This window comes from Pholcus phalangioides, unplaced genomic scaffold (assembly GCF_987345545.1).
Source record: "Pholcus phalangioides strain wild (caught in Gottingen) unplaced genomic scaffold, Ppha-v1.0 ptg000024l_1, whole genome shotgun sequence".
NCBI lineage: Eukaryota > Metazoa > Arthropoda > Arachnida > Araneae > Pholcidae > Pholcus > Pholcus phalangioides.
Genome location: NW_028301616.1, coordinates 18,863,021 through 18,882,199, shown reverse-complemented (window position 1 = coordinate 18,882,199; position 19,179 = coordinate 18,863,021). Strand labels below are relative to the sequence as shown.

The window sequence follows — 19,179 nt, the reverse complement described above, 5'->3', positions numbered from 1 at the left end:
CCATTGGACTGGTTTGTTGTTTTTTTTTAAATTAGTGAAACCAGTAACACAACAAAGTGTATTTATAACAGGACTGTACATGGATTTGTACGACTCAGCTAGGAAGCCCCAGGTTTGGGGTTGTGACCCATAGCTCAAAAACCCTTGGTTTGTAAGTGGTTTTGCTTGACCCTTCTCAGAAGCCCCTGCAAATCAAGTTTGGGACGTGAATCATAGGCCACGAACCCTTGCTACATAATAAATCCCTCTACAACTATATTTTTAAAAGAAATTTTGGAATGGCTATAATGGTTATTTTTTAATATTTTGCTTAAAATAGTCGTGAATTTTATTTCAACTTCATCACTTGTTTTTTGCACTGCATGAACAGCAAAAATGTTGAGAAAGCTGTTGGTATCGCCACTTTCACTGTACAACATAAAAGGGCAATACAATAAACTTCTCTGCAGGGGCAATTTTATTTGAATGAATTTCATTAATCAACCAACTACAGTTTTTCGTGACAAATGTTTTAGAGCACCTCGACATAATTTCACTGCATATGCATTTATTTATAAGTAGTAGCAAGAAAAGGAATGGAAGGAATGGTGCATTTAACACAGGCTGTGACGAGCACTCCTCCAGAGATATTACATTCACAAAAGTGGTTAGTATATTGAACATGAACCACAAAGTCCATGATAAAATGTGATGTTTCAATTCAGTTTGATCACTAATTCATTATTTTACCTATTACAAATCTTCAAGCATTGCGAAAGGCCACATTTCCTCCTGTTGAGGAGTTTTAGAACCAATTTTTTTGCAAATCCTTCCAGTGTTCTCATTGGCACCTCCCATACAAGATTTTGTGCATTACGGTTGTTAGATTGGCTTCGAGTACTGTCAGTTTAATCATAGCCACCCTGTATATTGGCATTATATCATTTATAATCTGATGTTTCCATGTTTGAAAGCCAAAATACACACACGGGCACAACCACAAAATTATATGCAATTTACACTGACATTTCAAAAATATTTGATTCAAAAAGTACAATTAGTATAATACTTCATGATGAGCACTTAGAAGTGAAAGGACTGAACGCTGAGAAATGATTTTGAGCAAATCCTGTACTATAAAATGGGGGGAAAAAAATTTCGGATGTCGACCATGTACTTTGATTTTGGCGTAAGAGAATCGAAATACCATGAAAGGCACGGATGACAACAAACAGACAAGGACACAATAACAGCTAAATGCAGTGTCTGGTGAAGCACCTACAAACTGGCAGGGCACAAAGCCTCAAAAAAAAAAAAAAAAATTAGCAGAATTTTCATACTCGACACAAATATAGAACAAAAATCATTGTTATAACCTCTCACACCTTAGGACTTGGACAATACTAGTGCCTTTGGAAATACTCTGTTAAAAATAATAATAATTACACATGTATACTAAATAAAGGTCTAACAAACCTTTTACATAGAATGACATGGAAAATTAGCATATAGTACTCCACTTAACATTGACTATATCGTTCATAAAAAATATGTACATAATTAGTTTTAAAAACCCTGACGACAACCTAGAAAAAAAAATTGATGCAACATTTACATAATACGTAATCAAAACACAATCTGTGATACCAAAGTGTAAAAAAAATTGTTCGGGATGACAAGAACACAAAAAATGGAATCAATAACAGATGTAATTCAAAGACTCCTTGTTACACAACAGAGCAGAGTCTCTTGCAAACAGCTGCATAAATTCTTCCCCAATCCATGCAAAACTTGCTCATGATACTTCTAGATTTAAAAAAAAATCAGTCTTTCTATGACTCAGAAGAAGGAAAAGGACATGTCAAGTTTTTATTTTGCTATACACAGCGATTAAAAACTTTCCGTTCAAATTTTGCAGAGATAAAAAAAAAAATTATCTATCATAGAATATGTGGTCAAATTGTAATAGGTGATATGGTAGCATATTTACAAGGGTGGGCTTAGAGGGTTGCGGCCCAGGACTGCCAGTTCAGAGGGGGCAGCAAAATTTGGGGAATAAGAGGCCAAGCAAATGAGTGGAGATGGGAGAAGGGTGGCAAAATTGGTACAGCCCACTATATATCTGCTGTAAAAAGCGAGCATTATTAATAAAAAGATAGATTTTTATAAAAAAAGACATTTATATTTTCCAGAATCTATTACTCAAATTTCCCAGCATGCCAGAAAGTAGGGGGTATTTCTGACATGCTGGTCTCCCTCACTGGTTCCTGCCATGTCAGCTAATGGGAGGGAAGACTAATGTAATTATTCTATGGCAAAAAATGATTTTTTTTTTGGGTCTTCTAACTCCTTACAAAAGTTTAACAAAGTTTTGAATTATACCATCCTAGAATCATAATACAGTTGAGCCGATTTGGGAGGGTCAGGGGGTTGTTGCCGCCGTCTTTTGAAAATACACTAAAAATGGTATATATACATACATTGAGTACATGTTCTTTGCCCCCCCCCCTCCCCCGGAAAAAGTTGAAATGACGTTCCTGATCGAGCCCACTGATGACAAAAACCATTCGGTTTTTAACAAAATCAATAACTAAACAGGTTAAAATCCTCCACATCAAGAAAAATTCTGACAAGGATGAGTTGATTATTGAATTGGAAACACCTCTGAATAGCCTTTGGTACAGCAGGCGAGTGTCTTATGGACGTGGGCTAACATACCCAAAAAAGGACACAAGGCTGTGCTGAACTATACTTGGGGAAGGGCATAAGTAATGAACTGTGAAAACAGGACATATGGTCTGCACATAGCTTGGAAAGTGGTAAAGCTTGGGAAAAGGTTGCCCACCCCTGCCTCAGAACCTTCAATGGTAGTTAGATGAGTCAAACTTTGGATAACAAAGTTTTCTGTTGGCTGCCAGATATGCAACTAATCAAGATTTAATTGAATAGATTCCTCATCCCATGTGACCCTATAACTTGAGTTGAGTGTAATACATGGGTCTGAGTGTAGTATATAAACTGTTTCACACAACATCATAGCAGTAAATGTGACAATTATAATGGGACAAGTGAAATGGAGAAGCACAGTTACTAATACTTTTTCATTTTTGTCTTAGACGCTACTCCAGATTGAGTGAAAAACATTTTACACGAAAACCTCTTCAATGAGAAAACCCAAACATAAACTCTTATTGCTTACTTTGGTGTGGTATAAATCTTTCCATATACTGACTCAGAAAATTCCACAAACTTATTAAAGTAACGTTCTTACGATGTGTGTGTATACAAGTTCCAACACTAAACAACGATATATATATATGTATGTATATATAAAAAAACGTTAGATATAAAAAGGTTGTTGTGAAAGTTAGGCAGTAGTAGTTTTCAGTCTGTTTTTTGTGCAGTGATAAAATCTTCTGCTGAAGGACAAAAATACATAGTGACTTTTTGAATGTCTAGGACTTGGACGCTGCTTTAGATGAGGTTTTTGACTTTCTCTTTGAAGCTTCAGGTTGAGCGGATTTGGACAGGTTTTTCTCATTTCCATTTGTAGCGCAGCTACTTCTACTGTTATCTGCAGCAGAACCAAGCGACGTTTCTGGAAGGGCAGACCGCTGATCATCTATTCGACCACCTTGGAATCTCATGATCAGGCTGAAGAAGTCTTCATCCGGTACGGTAGATGCAGATGCTCCTCCGCTTTTGGCACCGGTGACTTTTGGAGAATAAGAAGGCTGTTGCTGGGACTGCACATCAGGCATACTGCTCCTTTGGTCTTCAATTCTACTCGCCTTGTGAAAGAATAAGAACAATATACTAATCAAAAGCATTCAAATTGGAATACCATAATTCCTTATGTACAGCCTGCAGAAGATAAATGTTATAAACATTTTTGCTATAATTAAAAAGTTAGATATGCAACTCCCATTCACAGATTTGTACTCTATTTGTTCTTGTAACTCTCTCGGAGAGACATGAGCATGAACAGTTGAAAATGGAATGAAATATATGACATACACCATTTCTGCCAAACCTAATTCCAGGATAATGTTACGACAAATGAATAATAATTTAATCACATTTTTTGATTGGCATTCTTTTTGCTCTGTTTTAGAAAATATCACTGTAATACCAGCATTGCTATATTGTAAAAAACGCCTTTTCTCTTGGATAGCCCATGGGTTATGTTAAAGAAATTACTGCAATTGAAAAATAAGACATAAAAGAACTTTGCTTCAGTTATGTGATGCAAGCCTTTTTTAATCAGTTAACATGTTAACTGGTGGAGTTTTTGGCCCACCAGCTTTTCTATTTGGCTCACTATAGAGGAAAAAAGGTTCACCAGTGAGGAATGACCTGTTGTATTTTCAGTCAATCATTATGCCTCCCACTACACTAGTTGGATGCTTTTTCTTCAAAGTGGCCAACTTTTTGTGAACCAACCCAATTGGTCCCCAAAGTTTGAATTTCTTAAAAAATGGCCTGATGTACGAAGCATGCCATATGTTCCAATGTTTCCAATGTCAAAACAAGGATATATCATGAACTAGAGACCATAAGTTCAGGCACTAAAAGAAGTTATAATTAATGGGGAGGAAAGAAGCAGTATCAAAAACCCTGTTCACATGGGAAATAGAAAAGTGGGTTTAAAACCCGTTTCAATAATTTTCACAGATGACTGCACTCCATTTCTTCCCTTATGAAGGAAAAAAGTCGTCAAGCGGGTGCTGGCACTCCCAATGCTACCGCAATATTTGCGCATTATAAATGGGCTAACGGTGAACGGGACTAAAAAGATCACGTCAGTTGATGTCATGGTTCCCACAGGCGGTGTATCTGTATTTGAATTGGTGAGAAGAACAGTATAAGTCAAAATCCTGTCCTTTTCTATGAACCATTAGATAAATGCAGATCTTGCATTGAGTGTAAGAACAGCACTATACCAGCCTGCCTTAATTGGTTCAAGGCATGTTTTAAATTTGAATTAGTAAAAGAAAAATACAGGTTTTTTTTTCAAAACTAAAAACTTGGTTATCTCAAATTCAGAATTTTTGACTAGTACTGTTCTTATCACTGATTCATTTATTTGTATTGCAGAGAATCATATTTCAATCCAAAAGGATTATTATTGAAGAGAATAATTATTTTTAAACTTGAAAACATTTTCTATTTCTCACATTACTATTTCATTCCCAATTTAACAAAACCAACCATTTTAAAATGTACAGAAAAATTAATCCAAATCAATATTCAGTCAGAGATTGAACTTTGGTGCTGGATCCTTCATTTTGCTAAGAAATCAGGATGACCCCATGTGTCCAAAGCATTTCTGCAAATCCTGCTTTTCATCACTTTCTATTTTTACTAATATCACATATTCAGCAATTGTTCAGATTATCAAAAAGTCGTTAAAACTCAATGGCCACACATTCAGGGTTCACTGGACACTGGTAATTTTGAAGATGGTGGTAATGCCACTACGTTATGTGTCTACACATATATAGAAAGCAAAGTTAGTAAACCTTGGTTTCTTGATTTCAACTAGAGACCAAAGCGTGACAGAAGATTGAAAGTTGGAGGGGGGAGAGTTGGCAGTGCTTCACTTCTGGGACCCCATGTTATTTTGATTTTACTTTTTAACACCATAAATGCAGCACTGGAAACAATCTCGGCCATTTGGACAACTCTTGGGACAGTCACTGGTCAGCTGTATGTCCACAATGCATGAGCAAGATATGTTATGTGAAGCACGCAGAGAAGCTTTCTTCTAATTCACTTCACACAGCTTTTTTTCATAAATGAGTTACGTTCATCTGAACCAAAAAACAGTCATATTTAACACCACCTGACCATTAGCAAATAAAATTTTAATTGAAACTCTAACGATTCTGATGTGAATTTGAGGTATGTTGATTGTTATCTGAAAATTATGAGGAGCAGAGATGAGAAGTTCTTTTCACTTCCATGAATGGCAACACCAAGTTTATTATCTCTCAAGCACAAGCATCTATTTGCATTTACATTGAGCTGGAAGGGGGAGGAATGCAGCTTTCCAATAAGAATTAATATAACAAATTGAAGATTTTAAAGAGAGCAATCCTTTTTAAAAGTTTTCAATGCTTAAAATATCCAAGTTCTACAGAATATGATCTTTAAAATTCCCAGATAAACATAACGTCAAACAGACATTTAAGGCAGGAGAAATACAACAAAGTTTAAAAATAGGCTAAAAAAAATTTATGGTATTTTTTGTATTTTTCTGCGCTTCCAAGCTCTAGCTATTACTAATAAATTACCTGGCATCGCATCAACATGTCAAAGAAGTCGTCATCTGGAAGGGATGCAGCATCCACCGATGATCTCTGTAGCATGTTCAACCTGTTGTTGTTACTATTCCTATGTGACGGATTGCCTATCGTTGCCAAATTCAAACCTGGAAGGCAAGGGAGGCTAGCTCTTTGATCATCTAATCTTCTACTCTGCATTCCCGCAATCAAGTCAAACAAGTCATCGTGGAGTTTGTGACTGCTGCTCTCTGAAACTAAAAACATTAACGAGATATTAAAATTTACTAGACATCAATTTAGATATTAAAAAGATGAAATTAACATTGAAGTTTGTTTTACTAAATACAGTTAGACAAGTAAATACTGAAAAATAAATAAACGAGCGTCACTTTAGTTTTGAAAGTAAGTCAAGAATTTCACAGAAATGTTACTAACCAAATGATTATTAATAGAATTTAAATATGAACACTGTCTTGTCACAAATGTCACACTTTCTTTACCTACTACTACTTAACCATACATGCACCTTGTACACATTCCTCTGCGGAATTTCTAACGAATCGGCACGTGCCGGAATGCGTGTTCTGAGTGCATGTGTGGCCCCTAGAGTATTTATGTTGTTGAGTTGCGCTTGTTTAGTGTTCATGCTACCATCTTTTTTTTACCTGCACATTTTGACAATATGAGCCAACAATTCCCAACATTTTGATCCAATGCTGTTATTTGAGAATTTTAAGAACACAAAAGCATTTTCATCATGCACAGCTTGAAAAGGGGACATTGCTTAGTAGCCTACCACCTTTAATTGAAGATACCTTTCTACAGTTGACACTTGTGGTAACACCCCCTCCCCCATTATTCTTTCGAAAAATGGACATTATATTGGAAGGAAAGCATATAGGATAGTTTTTATATGAAAATACTTGCCAATTATAACAACTATTACATTGCAACGACCAGTAACATAATTCATGCTCATTATGCTACCAGTCATTGCAATGTAATGCAGTAAAATTATGAGGAGCAGAGATAAAAAGTTCTTTTCACTTCCATGAATGGCAACACCAAGTTTACTCTCTCTCTCAGGCACAAGCATCTATTTGTATTTAAATTGAGCTGGAAGGGGAGGGAATTAATACAAATCGAGGATTTTAAAGAGAGCAATTTTCTTTTTAAAAAGTTTTCAATGCACAACTCAGTGTTGAACTAGATTCACTTGACTATGCAAAAGAATAGTTTACAGGATAAGGCACCTTTTTAAAAGAAGATAATGTTTCATGAACATAAAAAAATTCCCCTGAACAGTCAGGGTACACAGATTTAAATCAGCTTGATTTAAATCATAATTAAAATCACTTTATTTTTTTGAAGAAATCATTGATTTAAATCGTAAAATTTAAATTTTGTTTTATCTTTACGTAAATCAATGATACTGAAGTAAATGTAACTTGGGGATGTACCACCTTCTGATTCTTAATAAGAATCCACTTCTTAACTATGGATTTAATCTCTAGTTAAGAATCGAGAGGGCATTTTGCTACCACATTCTTAACTAAGAATCATTTTTCTTCCGCAGTTAAGAATCAAGTTAAGAACAGAGGCTATCCACTTTTTAGCTCGATTCGTAGTGAACAATTTTTTTCTTCCATGCAAGATAAAAAAAATTCTATTAAGGAAAGAATTAAAGTTATGATTCATATTTTTAAAAATGAAAAAAAATTTAACAGATGCATTTTTATTTCCAAATAAGGAATTCATCAGACTTTTTAAGTTATCGAAAAGTTATCTGAAGGTTGTGTGGGAGAGTTTAAAACAGTGTTGGAGTCTATATACAGCACATATATGTTGATAATGATGATAAAATATCCGATCATTTCGGTGACGTTTGATAAATTTTGCTACATTTTCATCACATTCACCAGTGATTATGCATAATTCTTAAATTTTCAATCCATAAATATCATGATCGATGGGTCATAAATACAACTTTTTTTCATATTACGGGAACTTGCAGATTTTAAGTTTTTTATTAGTTTAAAACTTGAGAGAAAATTGAATTTCTCCAAATGGTCCACATATCTCCCCCCCCCCTTTAAATTACCTTAAAAATGACACAATTTCTGCTTTGGCAGAATCATTAAATGCATTCTCCAACATTTGTAATATTTGGCAATATACCAATAATTTCCTGCTCAATTAAAATCAATTACACAAATTTTGTCAATAGGATTTGGTAAAAAAATAGGAAAAGTAGGACAAAAAACTAGAAAGTAGGACAAAAGTAGGACATTTTACCGAAAAGTAGGATGAGTGGGAGCCCAGCAAGGTGATACTTGGTCAATGGTGAAATTCCCCCAAAAGGGAAATTTTTCAGCCTGTCCACATGACCTTAAGAATAAGTTTTAACAATCACACCCTGGTTGCATTCTAAGCTCGATTATTAACACAATTCTTACAAACCGATTCTTATGTATGGATGATTGGTTATTAAGAATCAGAAGATGCTACATACGCTGGTATGGTGTGCATGTTACTCATATGTGATAAAGTTGGGATTAAAAGAAGTGTAGAAGATCTTTGGGTAAATATAGACGAACTTAATCCCTAGATACAGCGCAGAAAGAAAGCTACTCTATTTCTAGATATCGTGCATGGAAAACATTGCAGAAAAATATAGGGAGCTAAACATAGCTAAACTGCACTATTTTCAATGCATTGCAATGTGGCATTAGTTTTCATTATTAAAAAACAGAAATAATTTTATGTACGAAGCCTTGTCCTAATTGCCAATTTAAAATAATAATAGATGTTGCACCAATATAGATATCTATCATTGGGCTTTCAACTTTACTTTTCGTATTAAAATTTTTAGTTTACTCTTTTTTTTACAAAAACATAGAAATGTGTAAACTATTGAGCAACATCACGCAAGTCGGAAACACATCCACAAATTGTGCAAGACATAATCTTGTCAATAGAATTTGTTTTATTTAGTTGATGCTGAATGGCCCTTTGGTTGTACATCAAGTGAATTGAGCTGTCTGCACCAGATCTTTGATACTGAGTTGCCACCACTCATTCACTTTAATGGGGGGAAGGGGGTTCATGAATAAAAGCACTTTTCTTTACAAAAAAAGTGAATCCATGAAGTTAATTTGGGCTCCATTACAGATAAACACAGATTTTTGGTGTTCATATTTTTTGCTTATAGTTCATTTGTAGTTTATTCATTAATGTATAATTAAATTTGAGCAATTAAGGAGACAAGAGCAGTTTGGTGATGCAAAAATATGCATTCGTAATGCATTTTAATTAATAAGCAGTCAGTTAATTTAAATCTAAAAAATATGATTTTTTTAATCATGATTTTTTCATACCCTGTAAACAGCCAATGGGAAGATTTAAAAAAGATCAATTTCACCTGATGATAATGAGCTGCCATTTTGAGTCGATGAAGATGATGGATAGCTGCATGATGGACGATTGCCGATAAACTGGTTATTTTCCTTGTTTTCAAGGCTCGCTAATGTGCATCTCTGGTCATCCATTCTCTTGCTCTGAAACCTACTCAGCAAATCAAAGAAGGAGTCCTCGTCCAATGAACTTTCAAAGTCCTTGAAGGAGATAGAGAGTGAAAAAAATTATAAATACATCTCAATGCATAAAAAACTTTTTTTTCACTGCAAAAGAGCAGGAGTTTTTTTGCTGTCAATAATGCAATAGGAACACAAAAAATTGTGATACAGTATAAGAAGCTTATGAGCAAAAACACTAATATTTGCGAATAAGTAAAAAAATAGGCCAGACTTACAGGTTGGTCTTTGACTGCGTGAACAGCCTCCTTAGAAACGGCCGCTTCTGCAGAATAAGGATAACCTGATGGCTTCTTGTCTTTCATGGCAGCAGTGGCACCATTTTTCTGCACTGAACCCTCAGCAACTGGCATAAGTATACTTCTCTCCCTCGGATTATCAGCAAATGACTGAATCACAACAGGAAAAAAAAATGAGAAGGCATTGTAAAAAATTGCAGCACAAATAAGAAGACTCAATATTTCAGTCAGTTACGAAATCACAAAAAGGGTGATTCTTCACACAAGATGCTTTCAGTGATATTTTCCAAAACATCACAGAGTTTGAGTATAATAGAACCTCTATCGGCTGAAATAAAGGAGGTTGTACCCATTTCATATGAGAAAAATTTCATGTAAGAGTAAATATTGCAATGGAACATGGAACAGTAAAAGGGTTAACATAAGAGACTCTGAAGGTAATAAAGATTGCAAGAGTTAGCTTGCTTTATTCACAATTTTACCCGAATTGTATCATTTAACCAAAGAAACAACCTCTTACACTACTTTTTTGGTTACCGTTCTGTACAGCCTCTCAGCCAGCAAGTATCTTTTAATACAAACACATGAAAAATAATTATTTTCGAGTGTTCTGAATAGTGCAGGTTTCACTGTAGATCTATAGCCAAATTGCATTAGTGTTTTGCTCTAAGACTCAGGACATAAGTGAAAAACGACTTAAGTCAAGGTAAATTTTCCAATGCTCACTCTCCTCAAATAGAGGAAGGAGGTAAATTTGTCGATTTTGCTTATTCTTTCCTACCTATTTTGTCTTTCCTCAGATGTGATTCTCTCCGAGAAGAATTTCTCTTTAAGAACACAACATTAAGAGCCTTCAAGATTTGCTTAAAATGCATCCTAATTAAGTGAAAAAAAAACATTTATATACAGACATGCCAACATTGGCTTAAAACTTGTCAGTAGTAATGAATGTTCAGCTTTGCCATGGCAGGGGGGTACCTTCCCAGGACAACATAATCATAGTACACAAAAAAAAAACACTCAAAAATTTAATTTTTTACAACAAAAGTTTAATTGAAAGTTCATAAAATACCTCATTGACACTGGCTGGAACCTAGAGGGCTCAGGCCACATTGTGCTTCCTCTGAAGCAGTTTTTCGAGGTCACATGTTTCTTAATAGTTCATGATTATTCAATACAATCCCAACCTGCATACACCCTTATGGGCCATATATATACGAACATCTAGCAACCCTTGAGCTCCCCCCCCCCCCCAACAGCACCTACGATGAAACATTCTTTCTGACACACGTTTCGTGAGCTCGACTATGCAAATGAAGCAGCGTCCAGACACACTACATTAAAACCCTCAAAAGCCTGTTTTTAGACAACGTGTGGGAGGTTTTTACATGTTTGGGCATTAAGTAGGATGGCAGGTTTAGACACAGCTTTGCAGATTGCCTTCCATGCACAAACAAAACAGATCAGCTCCAATTTTGTCTTCTCTCGAACTCTCTCAAATGTGTATAAGAATTCAACGTTATGGTAAAGATTGAGATGCAATTTTTAAAAAATAATAATAAGTAAAACACATCGCAAGAAACTCAAAAACCTAATTTTATTTTTTTAACCAATTTTCTTAGTATTGAAATAAACTATGTCATTTCATTCTGTGGCTCCTGTTGCATTTTCATTTGATCCACCCTCATACATACCAAGAAAAATACATAGAATCACCATGCAAATTCAAGTTAAAAATTAGCAGCTCAAAATATTCTACCTTATTAGCTTTAGTTTCAGGTGTGAGTTTCAGTAAATCCATGTGTTCCATGCTAATTCTTCTAGTTCGACTGCTGCTGCCTTCAAGTAAGCAAAAATGAATGAGATAATCAGGAAAAAAGACAATTTTATTAAAATTTCATTCACTATGCTAGTACAGTTGATGCTCAATTTTATAAACCTCCAATTTACGAACACACATTTTTTTACAAACTGGTCCTCTGTTCCAAAAAGTGTCATACAGCTAATGTTAAAATCTACTCTATTTTACGAACTCTAATTTCTATCAACTCTTTATTTTACAAACTTTTTCCTTCCGTTATCCCCCCCCCCCTCCCTTTATTTTATTCTTCCAGCAGCCTCCAAGTTCATTGCAATCGAAACATAAACTACTTCAATTCAAGCGTTCTACGTGTCTTAAGAGGAAAATAGAAGAGAGGAGAGGTAGAGATCTCCTCAATTTGTCATCGCCAATACAGATGTTTTGTGTACAAGTGCCCGGAAATTGAAGTACAAGTGTTGGCGGAATGACCATGAATTGAAGATGCATTGACAACGTAATTCACTCTTAGTGCATCACAGTTGGATAAACTGGTGGTTCCAGAAATGGTATGATACAATAAGAGGTTATTGTATCATACCATTATTATACCAGCTTATTATTAGGCCATTTCTAAGTCAAGATTAAATCAAACTCTACTTCAACTAACTGCTCTTTGTCTACTTTCCTCTACGCAATGCCAACAAAAGGAAAAAATTAGGCTTGCCAGAAGATTAAAAAAATATCTTGAAAGAAATTGTAAACTCTTACAAAGACTGAGATTGCCAAAAAAACATGAAATTCAAAAAAATCACACGAGTCCTCTAATCAAAGATCCGCAAAAAATAGTTTCTATAGCAAGTGGTTCTGGCAAAGTGGCATACCACCATCTGATAGTATTTCAGAGAAGCGAGATTCATGTGAGATGTTATTCTACATGGATTCTGTGGAATCTTATACATATTTACCCAATCTTATAACCAAAATGTTATGATGAAGCAAACAAAAATAAGTGATTTTTTATGGAAATCATCAATAAAGGTGAATGACGAACTCATTTTCTATATTTCCCGCATTCTTTTCATCGTCTCTTCAATTTACAAATTATTACGTCTGTACAGGTTTGTAAAAACTAGTGCTAACTGCATATGCATTAACATTATTCAATATGAAGTTGAGAAGAAACGTTCCTGCAACCTAAGTTTGATAATTGAGTTTTGAAATTATGATAAAAAAAAAGAAAAAAAATCATTGTATATTTGACTTATTAATCTAAAACTAAAATTCATTAGCAACATGAAAAGTAATGTTTTTCTTTCCTTAACTGCAGAGAATACACAAAACGAATTCCTTGATAGTATGAAATAATGATAGTCAAAAAACAGAATTTTATCAAAGAGCACATCAGACATTTTTCAATTACATCAGTACTGGTTGGTTATCGGGACGAACCATTGACATGGTTTTTTCAAAATTAGTTGATTTAGAGTTTGATGGGATTTTAGGTAAATTCTCATTCATGCTCATAAGTGTGGGATCTCTCTTCGTTAATAGTTAAAACACTCTTACATAAGACAAAGCTGGATTTTTTCCCATCTCCATTGGGATGGAAATGTGTAGGAGTATACTTATGTAGGTGTTTTGACTATCAACGAAAAAGTCCTGCACTTAAGCGTGGATGGAAATTTTCCTAAAATACCATTAAACTCTATAAATCATACTAACATGGAAAAAAAAACCATGTCAATAGCTCATCCCAATAACCAACAAGTACTGATAAGACAAAAACTGGCCAGTACCATTGCACAGAATATAATACTGACATCAATGACATTGATGTGATCCCTTTCATACATTTGTAGATAGATAATAATGATTGTATTGTTGAAGATGTTTCAGTGATTTTGGGGTAACTTCTGGACTGATTCCAAATGTAGGATCGGTTTTGTGAGATTGGTTCTATTTTTCAATACGAAGTGAAAATTAAATTTCAATATTAATACATGAGCAACATACAAATCCCATTGAAACTGTGTGAAATGTAAAACAATAATAAACTTAAGATCAACACTTATAGACCACAGAATTTCTGATGATTAGAGCCCAGAGGTTTAGACAAAATGCCATAAATGCCATTTTTTTGCCTATTTTCAAACTTTTTTTGAAATTTTCATGCTATAAATGCCTAATTTTAACAGTTTTAAGTTTATTAATAAATTTCAGAGGCCATAATCTATAAAACGTGGATATTTTGAGAATTGAGAACTTCAAAAGAATTGCTCTTTTTAAAATTTTCTAATTCTCATTAGTTATCATCAGAAAGACCTCTCCCCCATTTAGACATAAAGAAGTGATCTGAGATATTGGTGTTGCCATGCATTAACTTTGCTTTGACCAGATAGTATTAGACGGGAATGATTTTGTTTCAGATCAACAAAGCTCATGTTAGAAAAGCAGAGGAAAATTAGAAATTCTTGTTTCTCTACATGCTCCACATAGCATATCTTGCTCAAGAATTGAACTGTATTGCATATATAGAGATGACTGCCCCCCAAGGTAGGGTAGGAGCAGACAGGGCTCTGGGCCCATGTCGTTCTAATTTTATTTTTGCACCATAAATACTTTGCAAAACAACCATAGCTATTTATTAAACATACATGTTTAGTATTCAACTAAATTGACCAGACTCGCCCTCAAGGGTGTGCGACAAATGCAGAGACACAGGGCCCTGCACTTGAAGCAGTCCCGCATATGTGGTTATATAAAAAAATTACTTTTTTCACAAATAAAACAAGATAGCCATGTTTCCACTATAGCAGGCATCTTCAACCCATTGATCGCGAACACCAAGGTGCTCCCTGAAGCACCCAGAATGCTTGATGCTCATGTCCTATTTCATGCTTGTGAGTACTTGATCAACATTCGAATTCAACACCTTGTACTAATTGCATTCAAGGACTGAAATCATCCTGATTTCATGCATTCATAAGTCAAACTTGCCGTAAGGGTGATCTTTTGATGATGGGGTACAGGTAGTGCTCATGACTGGGAAAAGGTTGAAGATCCCTGAACTACAGAAATGATTGACTACCCAAATGTTTCAATATAATGGCTTATATATATGATTTTATTATTGATATAATGACCCTCCCAATATAATGTCCATTTTTGATAAGAGGAGGGGATCATTATATCGAGAATTAATTGTATAAATCTAATAATGTAGTGAATAAAATAGGAAAATAGATAATTAAAAGTAAAAATTTTGTATACAAAGATTACTGGCCGCAGACTACATGAAAATGTGAAGAGTCACAAAATACAGCCAATTTGGCAAAGCCAACACACCACTTGTGAAATCAGCAGCCCCAATGTACCATAAAATTATTAAAATTTCCTTGGCAACTGCTTTTTTTACCAGTGTGTAATTGGTCATCCAACAGTGACACTTCTAAAAAAGTATGGGAAAACCAAGAAACATAAACGTACTACTAGAATTTCCTGAATATCCACCAGGACTTTGCGAATCCAGAATTTTCTGCAAATCCATAATGCTATGCTGTGCACTGACTTCTCCCGAGTGATCACCAATCTGCATTAAAAATGGAAACATATGAGTATAATTGCACATGTCTATATGCTGTCTGAGTGAATATGGTTTTAGATTGGGCTGGTCTAATCAGCTGTTAAGTGAGGTTATGAATTTTAATTCAGTTGATCAACTCAATCAATTTGATTAAATTTGTACATTAAAAATTAGCAAATTACCTTAATTTGTCCTACAAAACCAAAAAGAGTTATTAGATTTCTTAAATTATGTTCCTATACATAGCATTTCAATCAAGTTAAAAACAGGATATTCATTGACACCCAATTTGCAGCAAGAAACAAAATCACAATTTAAAAATGTCTTAGATTTTAGTTTTTTCCCCGATATATGGACCAGCAACAAAATTAATGTAAAAGTTTTATGTTAAATATTTCATAAGCACTTAACTGACCTCTTTGGAAACTTCTAGATGCAAATTAGCATAGTGCAATGCTTTGGAATAGTTTCCAACTGCACAGTGGGCATTCCCAAGACTCCAGTAAGCTCTTCCTTCACCGATTCTGTCACAGAGTTCTTGAGCAATTTTCAAATGGCGTAAATGGTATTCGATGGCAGTGAGATAGTCGTGCAGCAATGTGTATGTGTTTCCTAAGCTGTAGCATGCTTGAGCTTCAACTGCCTTGTCATGCAGCTCTACCGCTAAGGCCAGAGTTTTCCTGCAATACAAGTAATTAGTATAAGTAACATAGCAGGTCCATGTTGATGCCATTGACATAATTTTTTTCTTTAAGACAACTTTTTTTACTTGTAGTGTTCAGCAGCAACCTCGAATTCTCCGAGAAAAATATGAGCATTGCCCAAGTTATTGTGCGCTCTCCTCTCTGCTGCCTTGTCACCAAACTCCTTTGCTATCTTTAACCTCTGCAAAGTATGAATTAAAAGAAGAAAGTTGAAGTTTATGAACATTTCAGCAAAATATTTTTTATTTTAAATAATAGGAAAACAACATTTTTTAATTATTTATCGTGGAATGATAATTCTGTCAAACATGTATCCAATTCTGTAATTAAATATTTTTGCACAATGGTCAACCTGATCATCTACCAGTACCAGTCTGAAAAATGCTTGTAAAAGATAACGTTTTACACTTTCACCAAACCATTTACCAACATCAATTGGTAAAAGTTTTTTTCCCCCCACAAGTGCTGAAATTTTTTCAAGAGTTATTAATAATTAACGCTAGCTCAGTGACGTATTAAGAACATTGCAGGTCTCTGGGGCAAAGCAATTTTTCTGAGGCTCTACACCTAACTATAAATGCATACCTACTAAAATTTACATGCTTACTATCTGAAATTTCAACCAGATCTCATTTTCATGAGGCCCGTGCCTGGATGGACCCCATCTGTTAAGATGGCACAGAATCAGCTGAGTGTCATTGATTTATTCCTACGAACACTCAACAACTCAAAATTCTGTTTTGAGATATCAGCATTTTAAAGATTAACTTTGTGTGGAGCTGAATGGGAATCCAACTCGGATTTAATTACAGTTGGGAACGTATCAGCAAATTTGGGAGGTGTTGCTGTTGCTTAAATAGACATTTTCCATTGTTCTTATAGCATGCATAACTCAAAAATACAATTTTCAGCTTTAGCTTTTTGAAATGAATTGTCAATATGCACAATCTTCCAAAAAGCATCATGTAATAGCTGCATTATATTTCCGCTTACCTCTTTGTGATAACTGATAGCTTCACAAAAATTCCCCAACAAATAATGTGTATTTCCTAAGTTTCCACACGCTCTCCCACGTGCATTTCGATCGCCCAGTTCAGTCATTATCCGCAAGCTCTCTCTGTAGAAAAAAAATACATTATTACTTCAAAATTCCATAATTCATGCATCATACATCAACAATCATAATCAATTATATGAGAATGTTTTTTGTAATCTCTCTTCAATCATTAGTTCCAAATGAATTTTACTCCTTTAGGAGTTATCATATACCTGGTAATTTAAGGAATCCTTCATTCCCATATCTTTTGGATTAACATCCAAACATTTTTAAAGAAATGCCTCATTTTCTAAACCGAGCTCATTCGACTTTTTAACTTTTGCTGAAATAGTGGATGAAGATAATTAGCATAATTCATAAATATAGTATGACAATTATAATCATAAGTATTCCCTTCATTTTTTTGTCAGATTCCAAAAAATTTAAAGAAATTAAAATTGAATTCATTGCCAATTGGATGTGTAACCCTTTATTTCTTTTATAACAATTTTGATAGCTTTTGACAATGTTTTCTTTGACAATTGAGTATCAACAATATCCAATATTTCTCTCAATAACACATAGTCATGGAAGAGTAAATAATTTTTTGCCTTGTATTATCACAAATAGCGAAAAATAAGGCAAATACATGGAAACATTTCGACACACTATGAGTGCCATCTTCAGAGGATAAATATAACCCCTATCACGCTGACCGGCATCCCACTTGGGTTTTTTAACAAATCTTAACTCCCAGTTGCTCAGCAGATGCTGCATTAGACCAGTGTTTCCCAAAGTAGGTGATAGAAGCTAGAGGTAATATGGGATCGTATGGGTTTGCTTGATTTGGGGCAATGCGAAAAAAAATTTCTGAATGGGGGGGGGGGGGTCAATGGAACAAAAAGGTAGGAAAAAACTATATATTACACTCATACACAGAAACTGTTTCATTATGACCTCAAAAATTGATGTAAACAGACTTTTTCCCGTACGCTGAGTAACCAGGAGTTAAGACAAATTTTTAGGGGGGGGGGAGGGAAAAAGAGAAATTTTACTGCCATTTTTGTACATATAAATACAATGCAAAGGCATAACACAAAAACAACACACATAACTACACACAACTGAATTAAAGGGCTTGATCTACCAAGGGATCATGTCTGTCCAGAGCAAATCCATGAAAATCACACATATATTTCGTGGCAACACATGGTTTTATGTACACAGGCATATATATATATTGATTTACTTTGGTTTTTTTAAGTAACCCACCCAATTGGGAGCCTAGGTCAGCATGATTGTGATTGCATTTATCCTTTGCAGATGGCACCCATAATATGTCAATATACATTACGATTTTCATATTTCTCCGTGTATTCGATTTTTTTGTTGTTCGCCAATTGTGAACACATGGTCATCCTACTAATAATGCTAAAACCAGATATAAATCCATTCAAAAAAAATTATGAATAAAACATTAATTTATTTTCAAAAATTTGCTAAAACAATCAATGATCTTCATAAGTAATTACTTACTCGTAATATCTGACAGCTTGTTGCAAATATAATTTCACCTCTTCTGGAAATTCTCCTGGATCCTGATGTCCAGAACACACAAATCGCTTGCCTTTCGCATGATACACATTACCAAGATTATACAATGCTCTGCCTTCTCCAACCTACAGGTGAAAACAGCAAAAATTTTTCAGAAAAAGAAAATTTTTTTTAAAAATAGTTTTCTGGCAGCGCAATATACAACCAGGGAAAAAAAGCAAGCTCAAGAAAAACAGTTCTAGATTATGTTTTTCCGGCTTGATATCTTGTTTCCATGTTAAAAAATGCACTGTCAAGAAGTAAGAAAAATTTCGTATCATCCCTTAGACACTATTTTAACAATCACATATAGAAAATTCTAGGCACCAATAAAGATTTCTCAGTTACCATGCCAGGGATTTGT

The 19,179-nt window shown here is 34.6% G+C and overlaps 1 protein-coding gene across 1 annotated transcript in view; it reads right to left on the bottom strand.

The window, feature by feature from the left end:
- Nucleotides 1-972: 972 nt before the first annotated feature.
- LOC149068901 (G protein-signaling modulator 2-like) overlaps nt 973-19,179 on the bottom strand; it is a 32,674-nt gene continuing 14,467 nt past the window's right edge. The window contains exons 5-14 of the mRNA XM_089251219.1: nt 18,759-18,901; nt 17,180-17,303; nt 16,252-16,367; nt 15,898-16,162; nt 15,386-15,488; nt 11,858-11,937; nt 10,078-10,248; nt 9,688-9,880; nt 6,276-6,520; nt 973-3,770 (exon numbers count right to left, since the gene is read on the bottom strand). Coding sequence (XP_089107345.1) covers nt 3,435-3,770; nt 6,276-6,520; nt 9,688-9,880; nt 10,078-10,248; nt 11,858-11,937; nt 15,386-15,488; nt 15,898-16,162; nt 16,252-16,367; nt 17,180-17,303; nt 18,759-18,901 — 1,776 coding nt within the window. The 3' untranslated portion in view covers nt 973-3,434. The remainder of the gene's footprint in view (nt 3,771-6,275; nt 6,521-9,687; nt 9,881-10,077; nt 10,249-11,857; nt 11,938-15,385; nt 15,489-15,897; nt 16,163-16,251; nt 16,368-17,179; nt 17,304-18,758; nt 18,902-19,179) is intronic.